This window comes from Acromyrmex echinatior, chromosome 16 (genome assembly GCF_024713525.1).
Source record: "Acromyrmex echinatior isolate Ae372 chromosome 16, ASM2471352v2, whole genome shotgun sequence".
Lineage (NCBI taxonomy): Eukaryota > Metazoa > Arthropoda > Insecta > Hymenoptera > Formicidae > Acromyrmex > Acromyrmex echinatior.
Window position 1 is genome coordinate 7475309 of NC_141867.1, and position 21215 is coordinate 7496523.

The window sequence follows — 21215 nt, forward strand, 5'->3', positions numbered from 1 at the left end:
CAGATGTATATCAAAGAATAATTATGTTGAACCAACCTAAATAATTATATTAAATACTTAAGTTGATTGTTAAAATATCAAAATTTTTTTGTAGCATTTTTATTAGGGATGCTACGGATATCCGGCAATTAAACTATCTACTATTAGAGCTTTGGAAATCTGCGTAGGCACTTGCGTCGGCAGATGCAAAAATGACGTGATATTTCCTTCTTATCAACGGCTATCAGAGTGCCGACACCTAGTCGAGATTAGATATTGCGTACAATATATTTTTAAGCTGTTTTAAGATTGCTGTTTGTTCAAAGCGAGGAAGTGCCGCGGAATCGCTTTAACGAATCACGAATGTCGTATTGTTTTAAACATTCTTTGCATAAACATCGCGTTGTTCATTATACTTGTGGAGCGTTTGCGTCGAGCTCGATAGAAAAGATGCCGCTCGTCGAGCGACTTCGTCTCGACGAGGTCGTCAGTTCATACCCAGAGCTCGGTCCAACGGTTCCGGATGGTGGATACTCGTGGTTTGTTCTTCTAGGTGTTGTCTTCATTCAGGTTCGATCGCCACATGTGTATCTTAATAACAAAGTTGCGCTTTTATTTAGAAATCAGATTTCGGCGTGATCCTACATTTAGCATTAAATACTGTGTGTGTGTGTGTGTTTTGCTCTTTTTTAAATTCTTTATTAAAATTATATCATATTTGTTCGTTTGAAAATTGATAGAATTAAAATTATTAAACGTAACTGGATAATGAAATAAAAAAGAAATAGTTGGTATTTTGACGCAATACAAGGTATTTAGAAAAATAACATATAACTGAATAAGGTTCCAAGAAATAAATCAAACACTTAAAATAAGCCAATGTAAATCAACATAATATTAATGAATAAATTACAATTAATTAGATGTTTTAATCCTGTTTTGGGTTATCTTTAGTACACTACAAAAGGTTAATAAATATTTCATTTACAATAAAGTCAGATTGTTCAATATACTGAAAATGTTCGGATAATGATTTTTTAAATTTGGACATTAATTTCACGATATGCTTCGAGTTGATATTCATCTCAACAATCTGATTTTATTGTAAATGAAAGATTTATTAATGTTTTATAATGTACTGTAAATGTGACTCAAAGACAAAGTTAAAACGTCTAATTAATTGTAATTTATTTATTAATATATATATTTTATACATGAATATTCTGTGTTGGCTGACATTGATTTATTTTGAGTTTTTAATGTACGTAGAAATAATGTATTCATATATATTTTTATTCTAAAGAAAGAATTATCGCATCATCAGTGTGTGTTTTACTTTGTTCAATGGGTAAATAATGGCGCTTTGTAATGCGTTAAAAATAATTTTGTTCCAGATGTTACGTTGTTTAAGACGTAAGTTCGCTGGATACAAGGAACGCACGAATCAAACAATGATTTTTCGTTAACAATTTGTTATATGATAGGGTAAAGGTGGCTTATAAGAGTACGCATCAAATAAATCAGTCTAAGAGTACACATAGTTGAAATCTCAATATTTGCAACCGTGATTTAGTTGGTATTACAGTATCACAAAGTCTTAACAATGCAAAGTTGTAGAAAATTTACTGTATTATTTGATTACGTCTCAGAAATAAAGGTAAGTTAATATTTTATCAATTGTTATAATAACTTTTTGTTTCTAGATTTTAAGTGTTTCAATGTCAATAACTTCTTGCACTTCTTATTATTATAATTAGGCACACTTTCTATTGTTTATAAAATAATATACAACTATTATATGTTTTTTTTTGTATGTTGCAAACATTTATCAATTTTTTAATAAACTGATTACATGTCGTCTAGACATGTCTATGTAATGCCTTGGTGGATAAGAGTGCTACGTACTCTTGACTACTGTGTACTTTTACTTTCCATACAGTACAGAATTTGCAATAATAAAATCTTTGCAATATTATCGTAATATGCAATGTTGCTACAACTTTTGTGCAACTTCGTGCTGTAGTTGCCATATTTTTTATCGTATCTGAGTACAGTATGAATAACTAATGACTTTATATCATTAAAAATAAATAGTTTTTGAAATTATTATTGTTAAAATTTATAATTTTAATTACATTTTATATATTATAACAGTAAATAAGTTTATCGTAAAACATATGTATTAAAATTTATTTTTTCTTTTGAATTGTTGTATATACATATATACATATCTGTATTTTCTTAGAGTAATGAGAAAATATGAAAATAATAAACTGAAAGAAAACTGAGCTTAATAATAATAAATAATTAAATAAAGAATTAGTTAATTAAAGAGTAGTCTTATTTTTGATCAAAGCTGATTTTAATGCTTAATATCAATACAATATAATACTAATATGTAAATTTTTGCGAATACATTTTTTTAGTTTTATAAATTGCGTCAATTAAATTAAATTTATAAGTTTTTATAAAACGCTTATTAGCATCGTTAAAATTGACGATCAATTTAATTCAAGATGATTATTCCAACTTCAATTTACGATTGTGTTTAAGTCCGATAAACTGAAGGCATATAATTTATATTGTTTATAAGACTGAAAAAAAAATACATTTGTACAAATTTACATATGGACGGATAAAAATTTTCTGATTAAATATCTACCACCCAGTGACAAATGGAATCGATATCGATTCGACATCATTTCTCGTCGGATAGAATTTTAGTTAAGATAATTATTGATATTAAGATAATTATTGATATAATTATTCTAGTAAAGATAAGAATTTTGGTAGATTTTATCAGAAATATTTGTATCAACCAGAATTCCGATTATTTCTACAATTAGAATTCTAATAAATTTATTTCGAAAATTCTGATTCGTTCATTTTTAATCAGATTTTTTTTTCAATGCATACAAAGCCTATTGTAATATTAAAGGAAAAATATTTATATGCAATTACTGTTAAATTCTGAATTGCGTACTTGTATTCGACATCATTGTATACACTTATCCGACATCATTGCGTACTCTCTTAGACGCCCTTATCGGGTAAGAGTACGCAGTTTTTCATTAATATAAATTTTTTTTTATTAGTATATATATTATCAGGATTGGAAGTAACGCGTTTCTTGTAACGATATTATCGTTAGGGCCACCACACACAAAATAACATAAACTGCATATAAGCATAGCATAAGATCATCGCTAGATCAATGATCATCTATAATAAAAAGATGTTATATTGATTTGCATAAGATGTTTATTCACCGATCCAGCGGTCTTATGCTATAGTTATGCAGCTTATATCATTTTATGTATAATGATCTTTACTGTTAAGTCTTTTTAATAACAATCATTTATTTTTTGTTTGTATAAAGGATGACATTGTTACATTTTTACAGTAATGGTAACGAATTCAGTCGTTACTTTTATGAGTCATTTTATTACTTTAATTGTTTTTAATCTTGGTATCCTGATATTTTGTTACATGTATACATATAACAATATATAATAATTATGATTATTATTGTGTTTGCAAGATTCTTAATATGCATTCTATGTAAACAAATTATGTTTATTTTTAAATAAAATTGTATTATAGGCAAAAATTTATTAAAAAATATATATATACGTACTCTTATCTGCCTTTCCTCTACGTATATCCATATTATTAGTGTATTATTACCATATCATAATTGTTTCAATAAGTAAGTTCCAAGTATTTCTACATTTTTTTATATACGTTTACTGAATACTACATAGTGCATTCCTTGGTACAAATATTTTAATAGTATCTTTCTTATATTTTTAATAATTTTATTGCCATTTATTCAGTATTTTTAAGAATTTTTCGTACTTTAAATTTATGAAAATTTCTATAAAATATATCTTAAACTGTTTCAGATTTATATGTTTTTTTTTACAGAAATTATATTATAGAATGATAAATCTTAGAATATTTTAGCATTTATATACATGTACATATAAAGAATTGCAGAAAAAAATATAGATTTCCTCAACAATTCTGAAAAGTATTCTAATTCGTATAAAAAAGTATAAGAATTTTTTTTATATAAAAACAAAAAAGGGCTAATGAGAGTTCATTCGCGGTACTTCGTGCGAGAATAAAAATCAGTTTATTACAAATTCAAATGAATATAATTAAGCATAGATTGTCTTCGCGAACACTATCATCAGTATGTTTAACATTTATTATAATTCTTTATATCTTTCATGGCGAGATAAAAAACGATGAATCAATCTCATTCCTATTATATTGATACGAAGTTGGCAAGTCAAGTGGCAACAGATGAAAGTCCATGAAAATTATAATATCAAAAATTAATTAAAATTAAAATTAATAAAGATTCGCTGATTGTCCTTAGTGTGCGAAACAAATTCGCGACAAACGTTCCGATTCTTACAACGATTAACAATCGAGTGAGTTTTTATATTTGACATTCTCGAGAGTTTGTTATTTGTTTTAATTTTTTTTAAATCAAAACTTAGTTAAATCTTTATAATTTGCCAAATTATTTTTAAGAATTTTTTAACATTTTAACTTTATAAAGATTTCTGAAAAATATCTTAAATTTCTTTAAATTTTATTAAATTTTCATTAGAAATACAAGAATAATTTATAATACAAGAAATCTTAGAATATTTCTCATACGTCATATATAGGATGCATTTAAATTTAAGACACTTGAATATTTTAATTTTAATACAAAACAATTTAGAATAAAATATTTCAGAAAATATATTATATTTCTTGAAATTATAGAGCTCATGAAATAACAAGCTAAATAAAACTATTTTAAATAAGTAAGGTAATCGGACAACGTTCAGATCACGTTTAAACCACCAGTTCTCGTCCGATCACTGAAGTTAAGAAACGTTGAGCACGGTTAGTACTTGGATGGGTGACCGCTTGGGAACACCGTGTGATGTTGTCCCTTAATTTTTTATTTTTTTTCAAACTAGAAAAGATCAAATCGGAAAAAATATAAGATACTAAATAAGAATTAATCATTGATTTTTTAATAATTAATATGTACTTTTACGTAGAATAATTAATTAGAGATATAATATGTTTTACGTAAAAAAATTATATAATCCATTTAAAAAATGTCGATTAAAAAATATAATAGAATTAAAAAATCAATTTTTTTGAAAATTGATTTAATCGTATTATTTGTCCCCCTTTAGATGATACGACTTTTTTTCTGTAGAATATTTTTTTTCTAAAATATTCACAAGTATATTTTTTCAAAATATTCACAAGTAATTTAAATGCCCATATATAAAGAATTCTAAAAAAGTAGTTAAAAAAAAACTAATTTGTTGAAAAATCCAGAAAATTAAAAAAATTTAAATATTACCCTCGTAAAATAATTCTCATAATATCTCATAATACTTAACAAAATTTTTCATATTTTAAATTTATATAAAAATTTTTGAAAAATAGCTTAAACTATTATACTTTAGATTTTATTGTTTTTTTTTTAAATAGCAGACATAATCAGTACCTAATCTTAAAATATTTTCGAATTCATATATTTACATTCACATTAAAGAATTCTAAAAAACATATAAGTTTTCTTTTTAGAAATGTTAAATGTTTCAATTGATATAAAAAAATCTGAGAATGTTTTTTTACAAAATTATGAAATTATATAGGAATTCTGAAATTTATACATATACAAAAGAAGATCTGAAGAATTATATAAAGAATTCTAAGAAAAATTTTAGAAATAAAAAAGATAGATAAATGTGCAAAATACGTTTGTGGAATACTATAGCTATCATGCTGTTGAAATGTGTAGATCACTGTGCCTAGCGTCCTGTCAATGTATGGCATAGTACGAGGGTATTTAGTCACCAACTATCCGTCGCTTTACTTTGATCTATGGAGCGAGGTCACTTTGGCGCCTCTATTATTCGTTGCTTTTTGGAGCTTAGCAGGTAATCATTTTATATCGGTGTTCATTTTATATAGTATATCGGCTCCTTATTATCATCAACTTCTTCTATTTTCGATTTTCAGACCCATGGACCAAGGCCATCACGGATCTGGCATCAATCCCAAGACTGGTTGGTATCATCGGCGTGGCTCTTCTCACCATGGGTGTCATAGCTTCCGGATACTTGGCAACCGGTGGAGTGGGCGCATATTTAGCTGGTTTGAGTGCCGGTGCGGTTATGGGCATAGGGGCGAGTTTTGTGATTGTTGAAAGTGAAACCGTGCTGCGAAAACATTTCAAGGTGAGACTGCCGTTGGCGCTGACGTTGAAGAACATTGCCATGTCCGTTGGCTTCACCCTTGTGCCGGCGCTTACACAGTTCCTGCTTGCGAAAACAGACCTGAAGACAGGACTTTTGCTGATGACGATTACCTTTATTCCTACTGCCTTAGGCACTCTGATCTTGCGCTTTCCAACTCCACAGCGAGCATCTCCTTATAGGTAACAACAGAGGATATTCTTATTCCGTTTCTAAATTGAAACTCTCGCATTAATTTCTAATTAAAGCAAAGAATCGTCTGTCTGAAATTTCTCTTAATTCATTAAATCAAGAAACCATTATGCATTTTTTATTTTAAATTCTTGTAACTCGGACCCTAATCAATTTTTAGACCGTAATTGGTATTTAAGAGTAAAAAGCTATTTCCAAAAATTTAGTCAGCAATGGGATGAAATATTAAAAAAAAAAAGATAAAGATTGTAAGTAGAGATAAAAAAGTAAAAAAATCTTTTTCTTTGACAATTCGATTATTAAATAGTTTCATCTTTTTAAATAGAATAAATCGATGTATAATTATATTATTTAATACCACCTATTTTTTTCACTTTCATTTTTTAATATTTATACCAATTACAATTTAGAAAATTTGATTAAGGATTAAATTATAAGGATTTAAAATAAAATGGGCACATGTGTCTTCTGAGATTAATGGGTTAAAAAGATCTTAATACTGCAATCTTTTATTATTGCAAAATGTTGTGCTTTCACATAAAAAAAATGCATACTGTACGACAAATTATAAATAATATCGCGTTTTCATCAACAGGTTACTTCTGACCGACGAAGATAATGAATTGGGCATCAGGATATCCTCGGATAGAGAATCGGATTTTGATCAACGGAATAATGGTACAGATAACATCGGCTATGACAATAGCGACAAACAGGACAGTAATGTCGAGGCTTTGTTTAGCGAGGTGAACAGCATTTACACTTATCAAGAAGCGGACGAGGATGTCGAGCTCTTCGTTAATCCGACCGTGCAATCCGGCAAGTGGAAGCAGGAGTTTCATGTGGCTCGCTATTTCAAATTTTGGGCGGTCATGGTGACATGGACTGGGATGAAGTCCAGCTCACTCTTCTTTTGGATTCTGATACCCAGCTTATTTCTGCAACGAACAGAGCCATTTTATCATGCTGACTGCGTGACATTGTTGGTGGCTGCAGGTGTTGGTTCTTTCATACCTAGCATCGCTAGCTATTGGTTCATCGTCACTACCGCTCAATACAGAAGAATATATTTCGGCGGCGCCTGTTGGCTTAGCAGTATTATTTTGTTAAGTGCGTGAGATGTGCATAAAATTTTGCTTTTCTTCAACATTTCGAAATGACATATATTACATTAATATACACTCTTAAAAATATGAATGGATTTAACATGCAATGTCTATATATACTTAATTCTCATTATGTTGGTATTGACATATAAACATAGGATTTTAAATCCATATCACACATATATATTGTTGTATCAGCACTAATGTGGTGAAAATTATATAAGTACCACACATACTAAAAAATTTTGGTATAGATTTAACATCCCTGTGTGGGTTTAACACTACGGTGTCTATATAATTCTTTTCATGTTAAATTAACACCAACATGATATATTTAAAACCGCTGGTGTTTATATTAACATTATCATGATATAGATTTAACACCATGAAACCTATGGTGTCAAATTCACACCGTGTTGATATTAATTTAACATCAATACAGTGAGATTATATAGATACTGCATGATGTTAAGTTCACACCGCTATTTTTTAGAGTGCATGATATCACCTTATATTTTTTAAAGTGTAACGTTTAATGATATTTTATTAATGTTATATTAATTCAATCTTAATATTCATTATTAATATACTGAATTGTTGAAACGCGCGAAGCAAGACGATCGATCTCGTTGTATTATTTTAATTCTCATCAGTCTCTTATTTTATAGGTTTAAGTTATACATTTAACTATTACTGGTTTCTAACGTGTTCGCTGTTCGGTGGTGTTGGCATCAGCACTTTGCTAGTCTGCCAAGACTTGGCGCTCTGCGACGTGCTTGGAAATCAATTTGCGCATCACTCTTACAGATTGTTGTCTACTATCGTCGGACTGAGCGTGCTAGCTTTCTGCTTTGTACACAGTACGTATCTTGAAACATCGATGTTTATTTGTTTTCTGTTTTTCTTGCCATTTTTTTGACAAAGATTTATAAATTTAATTTCTTGAGTACACACAATGCGCCTGATACAATGGTAATAAATAATACACGGCCAAAGGTCTATAAAATTTATACAATCTGATGATTGCAGACGAGAACATATGCCTTCGCATAGTCGCATTGCTGCAATTTCTCGGTGGATGCTACTGGATCGTGCCACCCATCTGGGAAATCATACGTGCGGGAAGGCTGAGAGAGGGCTAACAAAAATCATTATATGCTGCAATTCGTCAATATTTACGTTAACATTGACAATAAAAATGCGACGATTTCTTAAATGCCTTTCAATAATAAGAAATATTCTTCTGGAGTAATCGTAAGAATGCGAGTACGAATATTTCGTATGTAATTTGTGTAATTGGAATACGTAATTATTTAATCCTTTACGTCATACATCGATTTGTGAATTGCAGTTGATTTTGAATTATCAAGAATACAAGGCAATATCGCACGCAATGAGAAGTGAACTTTGCATTTCTTATAATTTAGACGAGGTGCAATAGAATAAGCATTTTTACATTGTATGATTGTCTAGGTGTGATCACAAAGAGTATTGTAAAACTTTTATTAAAATATAGTTTTTAATTATCGTCAAATTAACAATGCACATTACGGTATTATCACTGATTTATACTGTCTTATTTAATTAACGAATTTATTCTATTAAACTGTCCATTATTATTTTGCAATACGAATGTGAATTTTCATTTCTGACATATTTTTGCCTACTGAATACGAATCCATTGATAAAATTTGGCTAATTACAATTTTAAGAAAAATGATGTTAAAGAGGCATTATGATACCGTATGGTATTTATGATATTTTATTTTTTACTTAATTTATTGTACTTATGAAATGTATTCATAAAAAAACTAGACTTTATCTGTTCTATCTTATTTTAAGACATGTTTGATTACCCCAGATAGCACAGAATATTCTATGAATATTTTTATAAAATGTTTTTAACTTTAAAATATCTTAATTGAATATTCTCTGAATGTATATAGAATATTCTATTTAGAAATTTATATTTATAACAAAAAGAAGACAAAATGTTCCTTACGATATTCGTAAAGTTAATGAACTACGCATGTGCAGTATTCTATAAGGACAAGGTCAGGTCTATATAAAAATAAATAGAATACTTGAGTGCTGTCTAGAACAATACCAGAATCAACAATATTAACAAATTATTAGAACCCTTTTAAATGCTTTTATAATCATTGCAATATTGATAAATATACGCCGAAAAATATCGATATGATAAAGGATCCTCCACAATATAAGATCTTTGTATATTCATAAATTTTTTCATATTCATGATTTGATATCTTATCACCAGTTTATCATTGCCAATTTCTTAAACTACTTATGCCAGTTTATCATTGCCAGTTACTTAAACTACTTTTGGCAATATGTATATGCACATATATCAGATAGATATATATAATAATTTAGTTAAAACTATACTTACGTTAGAAAGAATATGTTAATATATACAAAGTTTATATATACGTTCATCTTCTCATCGCAGATGGGTGATACGTGGAAAATGAGAAAATGATAGAGATCGATATCTCAAATGAAAGTTCAATATTAAAAGAACATGCCAGAAAAATTTGTTTCGGATTTTTCTGTTTCACATACCAAATGTTTTCATTCTAATACTGCCATAATTTTAATTTACCAGACAAAGGCATGATAGCGCGTGAATAGATATGTATAAAACATTCAATATAATTTTTACAAAAATTATTATAAGTTATTAATTATAAGTATAATTATTATAAGTTCATAATTATTATAGGTATAATTATAATAACTGCTGTAACTATGATGTAAAAGCTTACTTAAAAAATTTGCTTAAACGATAAAAATAATACCACAGACTTGCGCCTATGATGGGCGATACAGAAAAAAATCTCGATATTTTGTATCGCAATGTATAATGAGCAGAAATATTGATACACCAAAATATCGACTGAATAATTTATTTCTGGTATTGCTAATATCAATATATTTGATATTTTTATTTTTAGATGATACGTATTGATGCGTAAAAAATTGATCTTTTTGGAAGAAATAGTTTTTGAGGCTATTTCATTGATCTTTTTGAATAACTATTCTAATTAGAATTTTTTTAAATTAGATAACACACATTCAAACATATACGTCCTCCCTAGCAAGAAATGGCTCATCAAATAGATATCTAATCGATGTCGAATTAATATTTTGACATTGATTCGGCACTGATTTGATGTTGAAGTGACGATAATTTCTCTAGGTTGTTCCGCGATAAGTATCGTCACGTTCTACGCGTTGCACAGGAGACAATAGGAAAACTAATCTAATCTAAAGTTTAATAAATTTTGCTCTGATTGATCAATTTTCAATCCAATTTTAATCAGTACTAAACTAATATGGTATCAGTACTAAACTAAACTTTCGATACTTAACGTATCGAAAGTTCGATATTCCTATTCAAATGTCGATATACATCAATATCGAAATACAAAATATCGGGAAAAGTTGATCCAAAAATATTGATATTTAACATATTGGTGCTGTATCGCTCATCCTTATTTGCGCCTTATGAAAAGAGAACACAGTCTTCCGACCGCGAGCGTAAATAAAGCTCATTCAAACCTAGGCCTGTATTCTGTAACTCGTCATGCAGTCCTTATATGCTCATAACACGACAGTTGCACTTTTTTACTATATAAAATATTTGCAGTTACAAAATACAGGAGCTGGGCAGTTAAAAACGAGGAACACTACGTCGAATTTTTAGGTATCGCCTAATTCCGGATCCTTGTCTATCACTTTGCTAGGTCCCGGATTGTCGCATGATTTAGGCAGAAAGCCATTGGCTGTCCGACTCGAATGTGGCTTTATGTTCCAGCTTACTGGCCGCGGCTGATTTAGTTCATCATATTCCGATTCATTGTTCTGCTTAATCTCGTCATAGACATGTTCAACTTTCTTGCCGTCCATCTCATCGATGCTGTGATACACATTCAAGTTTGGATTTCCCATATCGGCATCCCTATTCTTCAAATCATATTGCAGTCCATATGCTCCTAAGCAGTAATAAATTGATGTAGTGTAAGCTTTTCTTTATTTTATTTTGTCCTTAATGAAAATAATGTACCTTTACAATCGTCTTCATCATCAGTACAACTGCCTAAGCCAAATTTAGCCTTCTCGGTGTTTATATTTTTATGGAAATTATTCCGGAAGTTGTTCAGCAACGTAGTAGTGCCATCATCGAACTTTGAGGATCCTTGATACGCATATACTGGATTATCAAATTGATTTCGATCTACGGCAAAAGTTATAATATTTTAGATTTCTGTGCTGGAAAATTAAACTCTTGGACGATTGTATAAATAAATTTTTAATTTAATAAAATTTTTAATTTTTACGATCAGAAATAAAAAAATACTTAATTTACCTGGCGGAGATACAGGCTCAGCTGTGTATTGCACCTGAGCTATCTCGCTCTTAAGATCAGCCACTCGGCGACGATGGTACATCCATGCAGCGAACAAAATGCCAATTATAACAATAGTCGCAAATATGGCTCCTACAATGTGCCCATATCCTCCATCTTTTTTCTCCTGGATGTTACGAGAGAATAGCTGCTCGTCACAGTTCTCACCTAGTAAAAATAATTTATCAGTCACTAGTAGGCGGGAAACTCCCAATTTTTTATGCAAAGTTACTTCTTTAAGAGCGCACTTTAATAATATACCTGTGTATCCATGCCTGCAAATACAGCCTTCAGCTGGATGACACATGAAGAAATCGTTTTTACATTCGCAAGATTCCATACAATGGTCACCATAATATCCTTCCGGACAAACTGAAATCAGTAAGTATTTAAATATAAATTTATTAACAGAGGTTCCTTAAATCTGTATATATTAATAAATATATGTTATATATATTAAAAACATATTTTAAAAAATTATATAATATAATATGTTACAATTATATAATATATTATTGTATAATTTTTTAAATATATTTTTAATATATAATATAAAATTATATATTATATTATAATTTTTAATATAGTTAATAGTATACATATAATATATTTAAAAAAAATTTTAAATATATTAGGTGTTGGAATTAATTCGTAGCGTTTTTTAATGAAAGAATGTTATTTATTTCACATGAGCATTAAAAAATACATTAATGAAAGTACTTCCCATCACTTGTAAAACGCTACGAATTAATTCCAACACCTAATATTTTAAAAGATTTCTCACATTTATATAAGACAAAAACTTTATGATCCGAAAGCTTAATTTTAAAAATACAAGATGTCAAAGAAAAAATTTCGTTTTTTTCCCTAAAAATTTTCGAAAATCACTCGAATTATTTTGAAATTTTATGTATGTTTTAAGAACACAAAGACTTAATATTTGAGGTCATGTATTATTTTTTATTCTGTTAATGATAAGCGAGCATCTTTGAAATTAATTTGTTTTGAATAATAATTATATAAGGTTTAAATTAATATGGAAAATCATCCCTTAAAATCTTTTAGAATATTTAAGAACCAACTTGAATATATAATATAGTTTGGTATATCATTCTTTTCTGGACATTACAATCCACAGCTTTTCAAACTTACTTACTTTCAGTACATCTGGTTCCAGTCCATCCAGGTGAACATCGACAATGTCCGTCATTGGATCTGCATTTACCGCCGTTCTGACACTTGCAATGCTGTGTGCAATTTACGCCGTATGTGCCCTCCGCGCAAGGTATTTGACAATACTCGCCTTGCCAGCCAGGTCGACATTGACATACACCTAATTAAAACATATATTTCGATGATAAAAACAGGTCGAAAAGATACGATATTTATATACGATGTTATTTCCTTCGATCTGCAGATAAAAGTTTAAATATAGACATATTCATTGTATGTTTCAAGAAGAGTCGCGAGTTCTCAACATGCCTGTTACATGATGACATTCCCCGCCGTTTTTACAGTGACAACGGTTTGCGCAGTTTAGTCCATAACGATTAGGTGGACATGGATGTTCACAGGTGAGACCCAGGTATCCTGGACGGCAAACGTATTCACCGGTAACGTGATCGCAAGTCATGTTTCCTAAGGAGAGAAACAACGATGCTGAAAAATTTATTGTTAACATAGAGGAATTTCCGTGGAAAAACTTTGATTTTTCAATGTACGATATACTCATTGAAATTATTATCCTTTCCACTATTTGTTTAACTAAATGTAAAATATATAAATGTAAAATACATAAATTAACAATTAATAAAAGTACTCAGTAAAGCGTTCGATGGTATAAAAGCGATTAGTGACAAAGATCGAAATAGAGTGTTATTTCTACCGTTTGCGTCAGCGTTTGCGCAAGCAGTGGTCAAACTCTTTTTTTAAACTCAAATTAATTAGTATTGCAAAGTAAAATCCATATCCAAGCGTATTTTCTACATCGAATGTTACAACGTTACCATAAGTGAATAAAATTCGTCTTACAAATTTGATCTAATTTCTTCTTTTTTACTCCTTTCCCATTGGTACATTAATGTATATCACAGCAAACGATTAAACTTACATAAAAATACATATGTTCCATGAAAGAGAGATCAAATGAGCGTTTCCATTTATGCATTATGAAACTGGGAAATTATTCTAATATATGATAACTATAAGAATGACATAACATTCAACATAAATTTAGGATGTTAAACATAACTCTCCACCACAAAACAATTAATTATATTATCTACAAAAATACAATTGGTCTATCAAAATATCATGCAAATTTAATGTGTTATAGCGGGTCACACTCAACACACACACACACATACACACACATGACATCATGCGTTTACATCTTGGATATTAATCTTCTTTACCATTCATTTTCTCCGGACATTTTTCTCTGCAGCCCAGTCCGTACCATCCTTCTTTGCAGGGTTGCGAGCAATCGGGACCCTGCCAACCCCTAGCGCAGACACAACTTCCGGTCACGGGATCACACGAACTATTGTTCATGCATTCGCAATGCGAGTGGCAATCCTCGCCGTAAAGACCCTCTAGGCACTTTGTTTCGCATCGTACTCCTGTTTTGATGTTAAAGCAAAACTCGTCTCGAAAAACGACTCTTCACTGCCCATTAAAGCAACTTTTTCTGTTATTTTATCGCTTCTTTTGTTCTTTATATTAATTATTATTAGACCGATAATGTATGCAATGTACTTATGTTTACGAATAATATTTTTCACGATCGCTTAACAATAACTTTACTATTATCACTTAAACTGTTATCAGTTAAACACTTTTTTGTTATCTCAATAACGTAAAATTATATCTCAATGTGCAAAATTTTTGATTGATGATCGGACGCGAAAATAAATTCAACAAACCTCGCCGTTCTGGCTTGCAGATGCAATGCCCAGTAGCGGAGTCACAGTCCACGGTATTTTCTTCGACACAGTCACAACTCTGATTGCATCCGTTTCCAAAAAAGCCCATTTTACAACGATCCTGACATAGTATACCGGTGAAGCCAGCTGCACATGTGCACGTGCCTGCGTGTGTGTATAGATAAAATAACGTGTGTTTTTGGTGCAGGTGCTGAGAGAGAATTTAAAGGATTTTGTCGCGTATTCTTTGTACATTTTCTTTTTTAACAATATCGATGTAAAATTTCACCAACTCTATTTGCGAAGTCGAATCGATAGGGTTTACTATTCAGTTGCCTTACCATTTTGTGGGTTGCAGGCAGCATTGTTAAAGCATTTGCATTTGTCCTCGCAATCCTTGCCATAAGACTTGTCGTCGCAGGGACGATCGCACAAAACACCGACCCATCCTGGCAAAATGTCACAGAGATACATATAATCTGTATAATACTTACCATATAGAATATCGAATATCTTCTCCATCGGAAATTCGCAACTGGACTTAATAAATAATTCTACTGAATAATTATAACAATATTATGTAAGTTCTACGCGAGCAATGAAAAACACTACGAGAAACGTTACAAGGAGGCAACTATCTAATACCATGCGAAAATGTTATGCAAGGTAATTGTGGAATATTGACAAGACTTCAAGAGACAATAAAGATAAAATTAAGAATAATTAAAAATTTTTAGAAAAAGCAAACTGAAAGTTTTGTATAATTGATTATATATAAGTTGCTTTCATTTTCACACAAACATCGTTCTATCCTTTTTGGCAATGAATAACAAAGATAAAACAGTATTTATGTCATCTAAAAGAGTGAATTTTTAATATAGTGTTAATTTAACATAATGTGATTGTGTTATTTTAGATATTTTATATTAAATTAAATATTTAATATTCAACATTTCTTAGTATTAAAATAATATAATTTATGAGCAAGTAAAAAAATAACATAAAAATAATGTATTTTAAAATTCTAAGATAAATAAATAAAATGTATTAATTAAACATCATCAATATTAGTTTTACTGAGCCGTGTTAATTTAACATTAGAAATGTTAATTTTGTTGAAAAAATATAATTTGCTTAGAAATAGTGTCAATGTTATATTTTTTGTGTTAATATTTTACATTTATTTGCTAATATATTCACATATGTTAAATTAATATAAATACTTGAGGACCGTTTGAGACACGTTGATTATTATAGAAATTTTCTTTTCTAAATATATAATAAAATTGCATTTAAAAAAATCTCTAAACAAGTTTATAATTGCAAACCACTGGAAGTAATCATTCGAATTATGTACAATTATGCTTACCAGCCGTGCAGTTACAACGTCCATTCTCAGCTGAGCAGCTGGCTCCGTTCTTGCAGGCGCACTTCTGCGCACAATCTTCTCCGAAGGTGTTTGCAGGACATAACTCGCCGCAATCCTTTCCACGATATCCGGCCGCGCAAATGCAAGTGCCATTGATGGGTGAACACTGTGCGTTGTTCCTGCAATTGCAACGATTCTGGCAATCCTTTCCGTATGTATATAAGGGACATGGCCTGGCGCAGGTTTCGCCATCCCATCCCATTTTGCAAGAACAATATCCAGTCCAAGGATGACATAGTTCCGTTTTGTCGTTCTCGCATTCACAGACCTGCAAATTAAATTAAATTTACGATTAGTCGAGACATCGTAACAAAGTTTTCAAGAATAGTTTTCTAAGAAGCCACGACTTACCTTTGCACAATTGGGACCATATAAACCATCCTCGCAGGCTCTTTGTTTGCACGTTTTACCCGTCCAACCTAGACTGCATACACAGGTGCCGTTAGTAGGATTGCACGTGGCACCATTTTCACAAGTGCAGTTGTTTGTACAGTTCAATCCAAATGTGCCCTCGGGACAAATTTTTAAACACTATTTGTTGCATTGGAGAAAAAAAAGAATATTAATTATTTTGATTTAAAGACATTATTTAATTAGAATAATTGGCGTTTACATACTTTGTCGTCGTAGAAACCCGGTTTGCACTGACACTTGCCCGTAATGTGATTACAACCGGCTCCGTTATAGCAATCGCAGGACTGAGAACAGTTCTTGCCCCAAAAACCTTCCGGGCATCGATTTGCGCAGACCGAACCCTGTGACAAATTAAATTTGCATGTAAAATTTATATATGTGTCGCAGGATATACTTCATATTCAATTGTGCTAAGTTTCACGTACTGTCCAACCGGGTGTACAGTAACATTCACCGGTCATAGGATTGCAGGATCCACCGTTCTGACAACGGCATTCCGACTTGCATTCCTCGCCATGCTTGCCCACAGGACATAAATCGTTGCATCTGTGTAACACAATAGTGTGATAGTTGACACATCATAGCGATCGTTAACGATCGATATTTTTTCCTGATAAAAATATTTCTTAGAATTCTTCATATAATTTTTTTCAGTATTTCTATATAATTTCAAAATTTTTAAAAATTTCTGAGCAATTTATATAACTTTTTAAAAAATTTCTTAGATTTTTATATAAATTGGAACACTTTTCAGAAATGAGAAAATTTTTTTTTTAGAATTCTTTATAGAAGTTCAAGGTATTTTTTCGAAAATCTTCATAAATTTAAATATTTAAAATACGAAAAATTCTTAAAAATATGAGATATTCTGAAAATTTTTTTATCAGAGTCGTTAACTACATTTTTGGCTGGTTATTATATTTTTAAAACAAAAATCTTTTTGAAGCTATTATTTTTTTAGAAAATCTCTCGAAAAATATGCAAAAGGCATAAATGGATAGATATTTCTAATTTAAACAAGAGAATTTTGATAAATTTACGAAACTCCCAGTAAAAACAAAGAAATTTGGAAATATAAAACTCACAGAGGGCCTGTGTAACCGGAGGTGCAATGGCATTCACCAGAAATATGATGGCAACTCCCACCGTTACTGCAACGGCACTCTTCGGCACAATCCTGTCCGTAGCGGTTAAAGAGACACTTTTGATCGCAGTACACTCCGGTCCAGCCTCTGGTACACATGCACTTGCCATCAAACGGATCGCATGCGGCCCCATTCTGGCACTTACAATCCATCTCGCAATCTCTGCCCCATTTACCCGACGGACACTCTGTTCATGCGAGAGTTAAAAATAAATTACCTTGTGTAAAGCTTCGCTTTTTAAACAGACTTTTTATCTTTGTTGAAGCAGAAACACTATGTGCTCTTTTTTAAAACCAATTTTTTAAAATAATTCTTGGACATAAATATTCTAGCAAAAAGTCGACATTTTAAATCATAAATTTAGGAACGTTTGTAATTTTCTTATATTTCACGAAAAATTAAGTACCTCAGTAAAAAAAAATTATAAAGAAATTAAAAAATGCACTTTAAAGGGAAGAGATAGGGCTAATAAATTTGTTATTTAGTTGTTATTTGTCATTTATATGATATTTTGTATCTAATTTTAATTTAATTTTTATTTAGCAATTTAATTTATATGATAAATTATATCTAAATTTAATTTAATTTTTTATTCCATTTTAATTACATAAAATTAAAATTATTTTAGTATTTTCTCAATATTTTTATTTTACTTTAAAACGCAAACGTAATTTGATGAAACATTATTGGACAAAAATTAACAAAAAGTATTTTTATTTCAGAAAGTATATACTTTTCAATTTTTTAAATAATTTTTTTAAATATTTTTTTCAAAAATTGTTTTTAAAAGAGTTCAAATTAAAGATTTTATAGAAAAAAGAAGAAAAAAAATTTTATTATTTTCAATTCACATAATTTTATGAAAATTTTTAATAAACTTTTTTAACTTCAGTTTTAAATTCCTAAAATAAACGATACCTTAAACATTCATGATTTGCGATTATGTATTCCTAATTTCGAAGTGTCATTATCATCAAAATAAACATTTTTAGTAACATTTTCATTATCTTATACGTTTAACATCTTTTTTATCTCTATGTGTTATTCCAATATGTTATTATTTATGTCAGATTGTTGCATTACAAATGAAATATACGTGCAGTAAAAAAGTACTTGAGTCATCGGGGTATTACTGGAATGTGTGTGTACCATCATTATTAGTTCAATAAAACAATAAGAGACTCACTAAAGTCGCATAACGGACCGCCATATCCCGATTCGCATTTACAGATATCAGGCGCGATGCAAGTCCCATGGCGGCAATCCTCGGAACAAACTGGAATGCAACGACTGCCATTTGTAGTCTCCGTGTAGCCTTTGCAGCATTCCTCTACGGGCTTTTGTTTTATTAATTCCTGAAAGAACCGCGTAATTACTGGACCGATTCGTGCCGTTCCACCGATAATCGTTTCTCCGTAGTTTTCTTTTTTGAATTTATTATATTACGAGTAATAGCAAGCAGGAAAGCAAATCTAGATCGGGGATCTCTCCGTAAATAAATTAGAAAGTATGTATATAAGTAAATGGTAGACGCAGATTAGATAACCGACCTGCTCTTTGTATACAGTTCTGTAGACAACTTTGTATTTGGAACATCTCGGTGGGAAACTCAAGCACCACGTGTTCTCTCGCACAGTGTATGGTTTCTGCTCGGATACTTTCACTGTTATCGTATACCTGAAACGATATTCCATAAGACATGCGTTTTAACGAGAATATAATTATTTAATTTTTTATTGAACGATCGCCGAAGTTTTATACATCAATTAAAAGTCACTATTATTAATAATCTACATATTACTGATTTATCTACAATATATTTGAAATTATGTAGATTTACTCAATATTTTCTAAAAAATATAAGAAGCAAAAAAAAAATATATATTTTTGATCAGTAAAAAATTTATTGCAAGTAACAATATCAAAAAATTATATGGGACTTCTCAATTTTTATAAATTCAAAAAAAAAAAAAGAATACAAGGGAAATAGAAATCAGCCGATACTTCGTACGGTACAAATTCAAAGAATAATACAAATCCGTACGCTTTTGGACTTATTTTTCAAGTTATGAGATAAACTGTATTAAACTGTTTTTTAATAGATACTATTTACGCACAAAATATCACGCTGACTTCTATTTTCCTTTATATTCGTTTCATGAGTATTGCGACTAAGCTTCAATTTTTCGCTGTTGGACCGGATCTACAACGAAATAGTCTTAGAAGTTGGCTGCTGATTTCAGCTCACCGATTACAGATTACCGACTCATTGTAATCCTGGTTTAAGAATCATTAGAAATAACTTATTTCTAAGTTTATAAGCGATATGGCAAATTTGCGATAAATTATTGAAAATTCGATTCTCAAATGCTTACGTTTCCTGCCGGGTGCATATATTCGGTCCCTCGAGGGCTATCGTTGCTCCCGTCGAGATTATCACAGCGGTGACCGCGATCAGCCACCAGTTTGCAGACCCCATTTCAGCTAATCGATACAACTTTGAACTTCGTGACCGAAACATCACTATCGTCGTCCCATCGCGTTATTGCAGACCTTGTGATTAATCTTTCACGTTTCGCACGGCACGCGGGTCGTAATCATTCGCTCAACGTCCGAAAAGCAGGACGGTCGACCCGTCTCTGGATCTGAAAGTAAAATTTGCCGTGTTAGCGTGTGTCGCAACGGTACGATTTACCTACCTCGCGAATTATGAACGACTGCAAAACGATTGCACGAGTATATACATATATCGACTCGAATATCCGACACGCGATCCCTCGCACGTCACTACGCGGAGTTATACGTGTAGATGTTGCGCATTTTACTGGACCTTACAACGCGGCTTTTAATCACTCCACAGGAAACCTACTGTCGTGTTCACGCTCGACTTTAAACTCTGCACTGACCGTAATATGAATCACAGCGAAGTTATTTGCACTTGTGGATCTTGATTCAACTTTAAATAAACTTGCGCGTCGAGTCGGATTTCCGCTACTAGGGTTGAACACTATCAGGTTCTGTGCTATGTAATTTTAATGCGTTATCAGCGATCGCTGATAACCAGCGTCATCAAAGCTTCTCAAAACTCTTGTAAGAAATGAACATCATTCAATATAAATTTTTTTAATTTAAGATATAACAATATAAAGTGAAATGTGCGATATTCAATACAATACAGTATATAAATATAAATATAAATATAAATATATATATATATATATACGTATATATATATATATAGACGCACTTCTTATAAGCAATATTATTATTTATATATTTGATAATTTGTAAACTGAAAAAAAGATTGGCT

The 21215-nt window shown here is 30.6% G+C and overlaps 2 protein-coding genes and 1 non-coding gene across 5 annotated transcripts in view; 2 read left to right on the forward strand and 1 right to left on the reverse strand.

The window, feature by feature from the left end:
- Positions 1-271: 271 nt before the first annotated feature.
- LOC105148936 (uncharacterized) lies at positions 272-8703 on the forward strand. Its single transcript, XM_011060998.2, has 6 exons — positions 272-549; positions 5807-5945; positions 6028-6445; positions 7051-7565; positions 8230-8421; positions 8591-8703. The coding sequence occupies exons 1-6, from the start codon at positions 343-345 to the stop codon at positions 8701-8703; spliced, it is 1584 nt and encodes a 527-aa protein (XP_011059300.2). The 5' UTR covers positions 272-342.
- Positions 4818-4936, forward strand: LOC147907108 (5S ribosomal RNA). The gene has a single exon (XR_015547830.1). It is a non-coding gene; the product is annotated as a 5S ribosomal RNA (ribosomal RNA).
- The window catches only part of drpr (multiple EGF like domains draper), a 31204-nt gene continuing 18415 nt past the window's right edge, over positions 8427-21215 (reverse strand). For 2 of the 3 annotated variants that reach the window (XM_011060996.2, XM_087414834.1), the window contains exons 2-18: positions 20281-20550; positions 19456-19582; positions 19092-19260; positions 17846-18092; positions 17186-17306; positions 16964-17101; positions 16698-16877; positions 16287-16614; positions 15259-15366; positions 14918-15082; positions 14408-14614; positions 13476-13631; positions 13150-13326; positions 12255-12365; positions 11955-12161; positions 11652-11822; positions 8427-11580 (exon numbers count right to left, since the gene is read on the reverse strand). In XM_011060996.2, the coding sequence (XP_011059298.1) occupies positions 11288-11580; positions 11652-11822; positions 11955-12161; positions 12255-12365; positions 13150-13326; positions 13476-13631; positions 14408-14614; positions 14918-15082; positions 15259-15366; positions 16287-16614; positions 16698-16877; positions 16964-17101; positions 17186-17306; positions 17846-18092; positions 19092-19260; positions 19456-19582; positions 20281-20426 (3051 nt within the window). In that variant the 5' untranslated portion in view covers positions 20427-20550 and the 3' untranslated portion in view covers positions 8427-11287. The remainder of the gene's footprint in view (positions 11581-11651; positions 11823-11954; positions 12162-12254; positions 12366-13149; positions 13327-13475; positions 13632-14407; positions 14615-14917; positions 15083-15258; positions 15367-16286; positions 16615-16697; positions 16878-16963; positions 17102-17185; positions 17307-17845; positions 18093-19091; positions 19261-19455; positions 19583-20280; positions 20551-21215) is intronic. The other variant, XM_011060997.2, reaches the window with a different exon arrangement.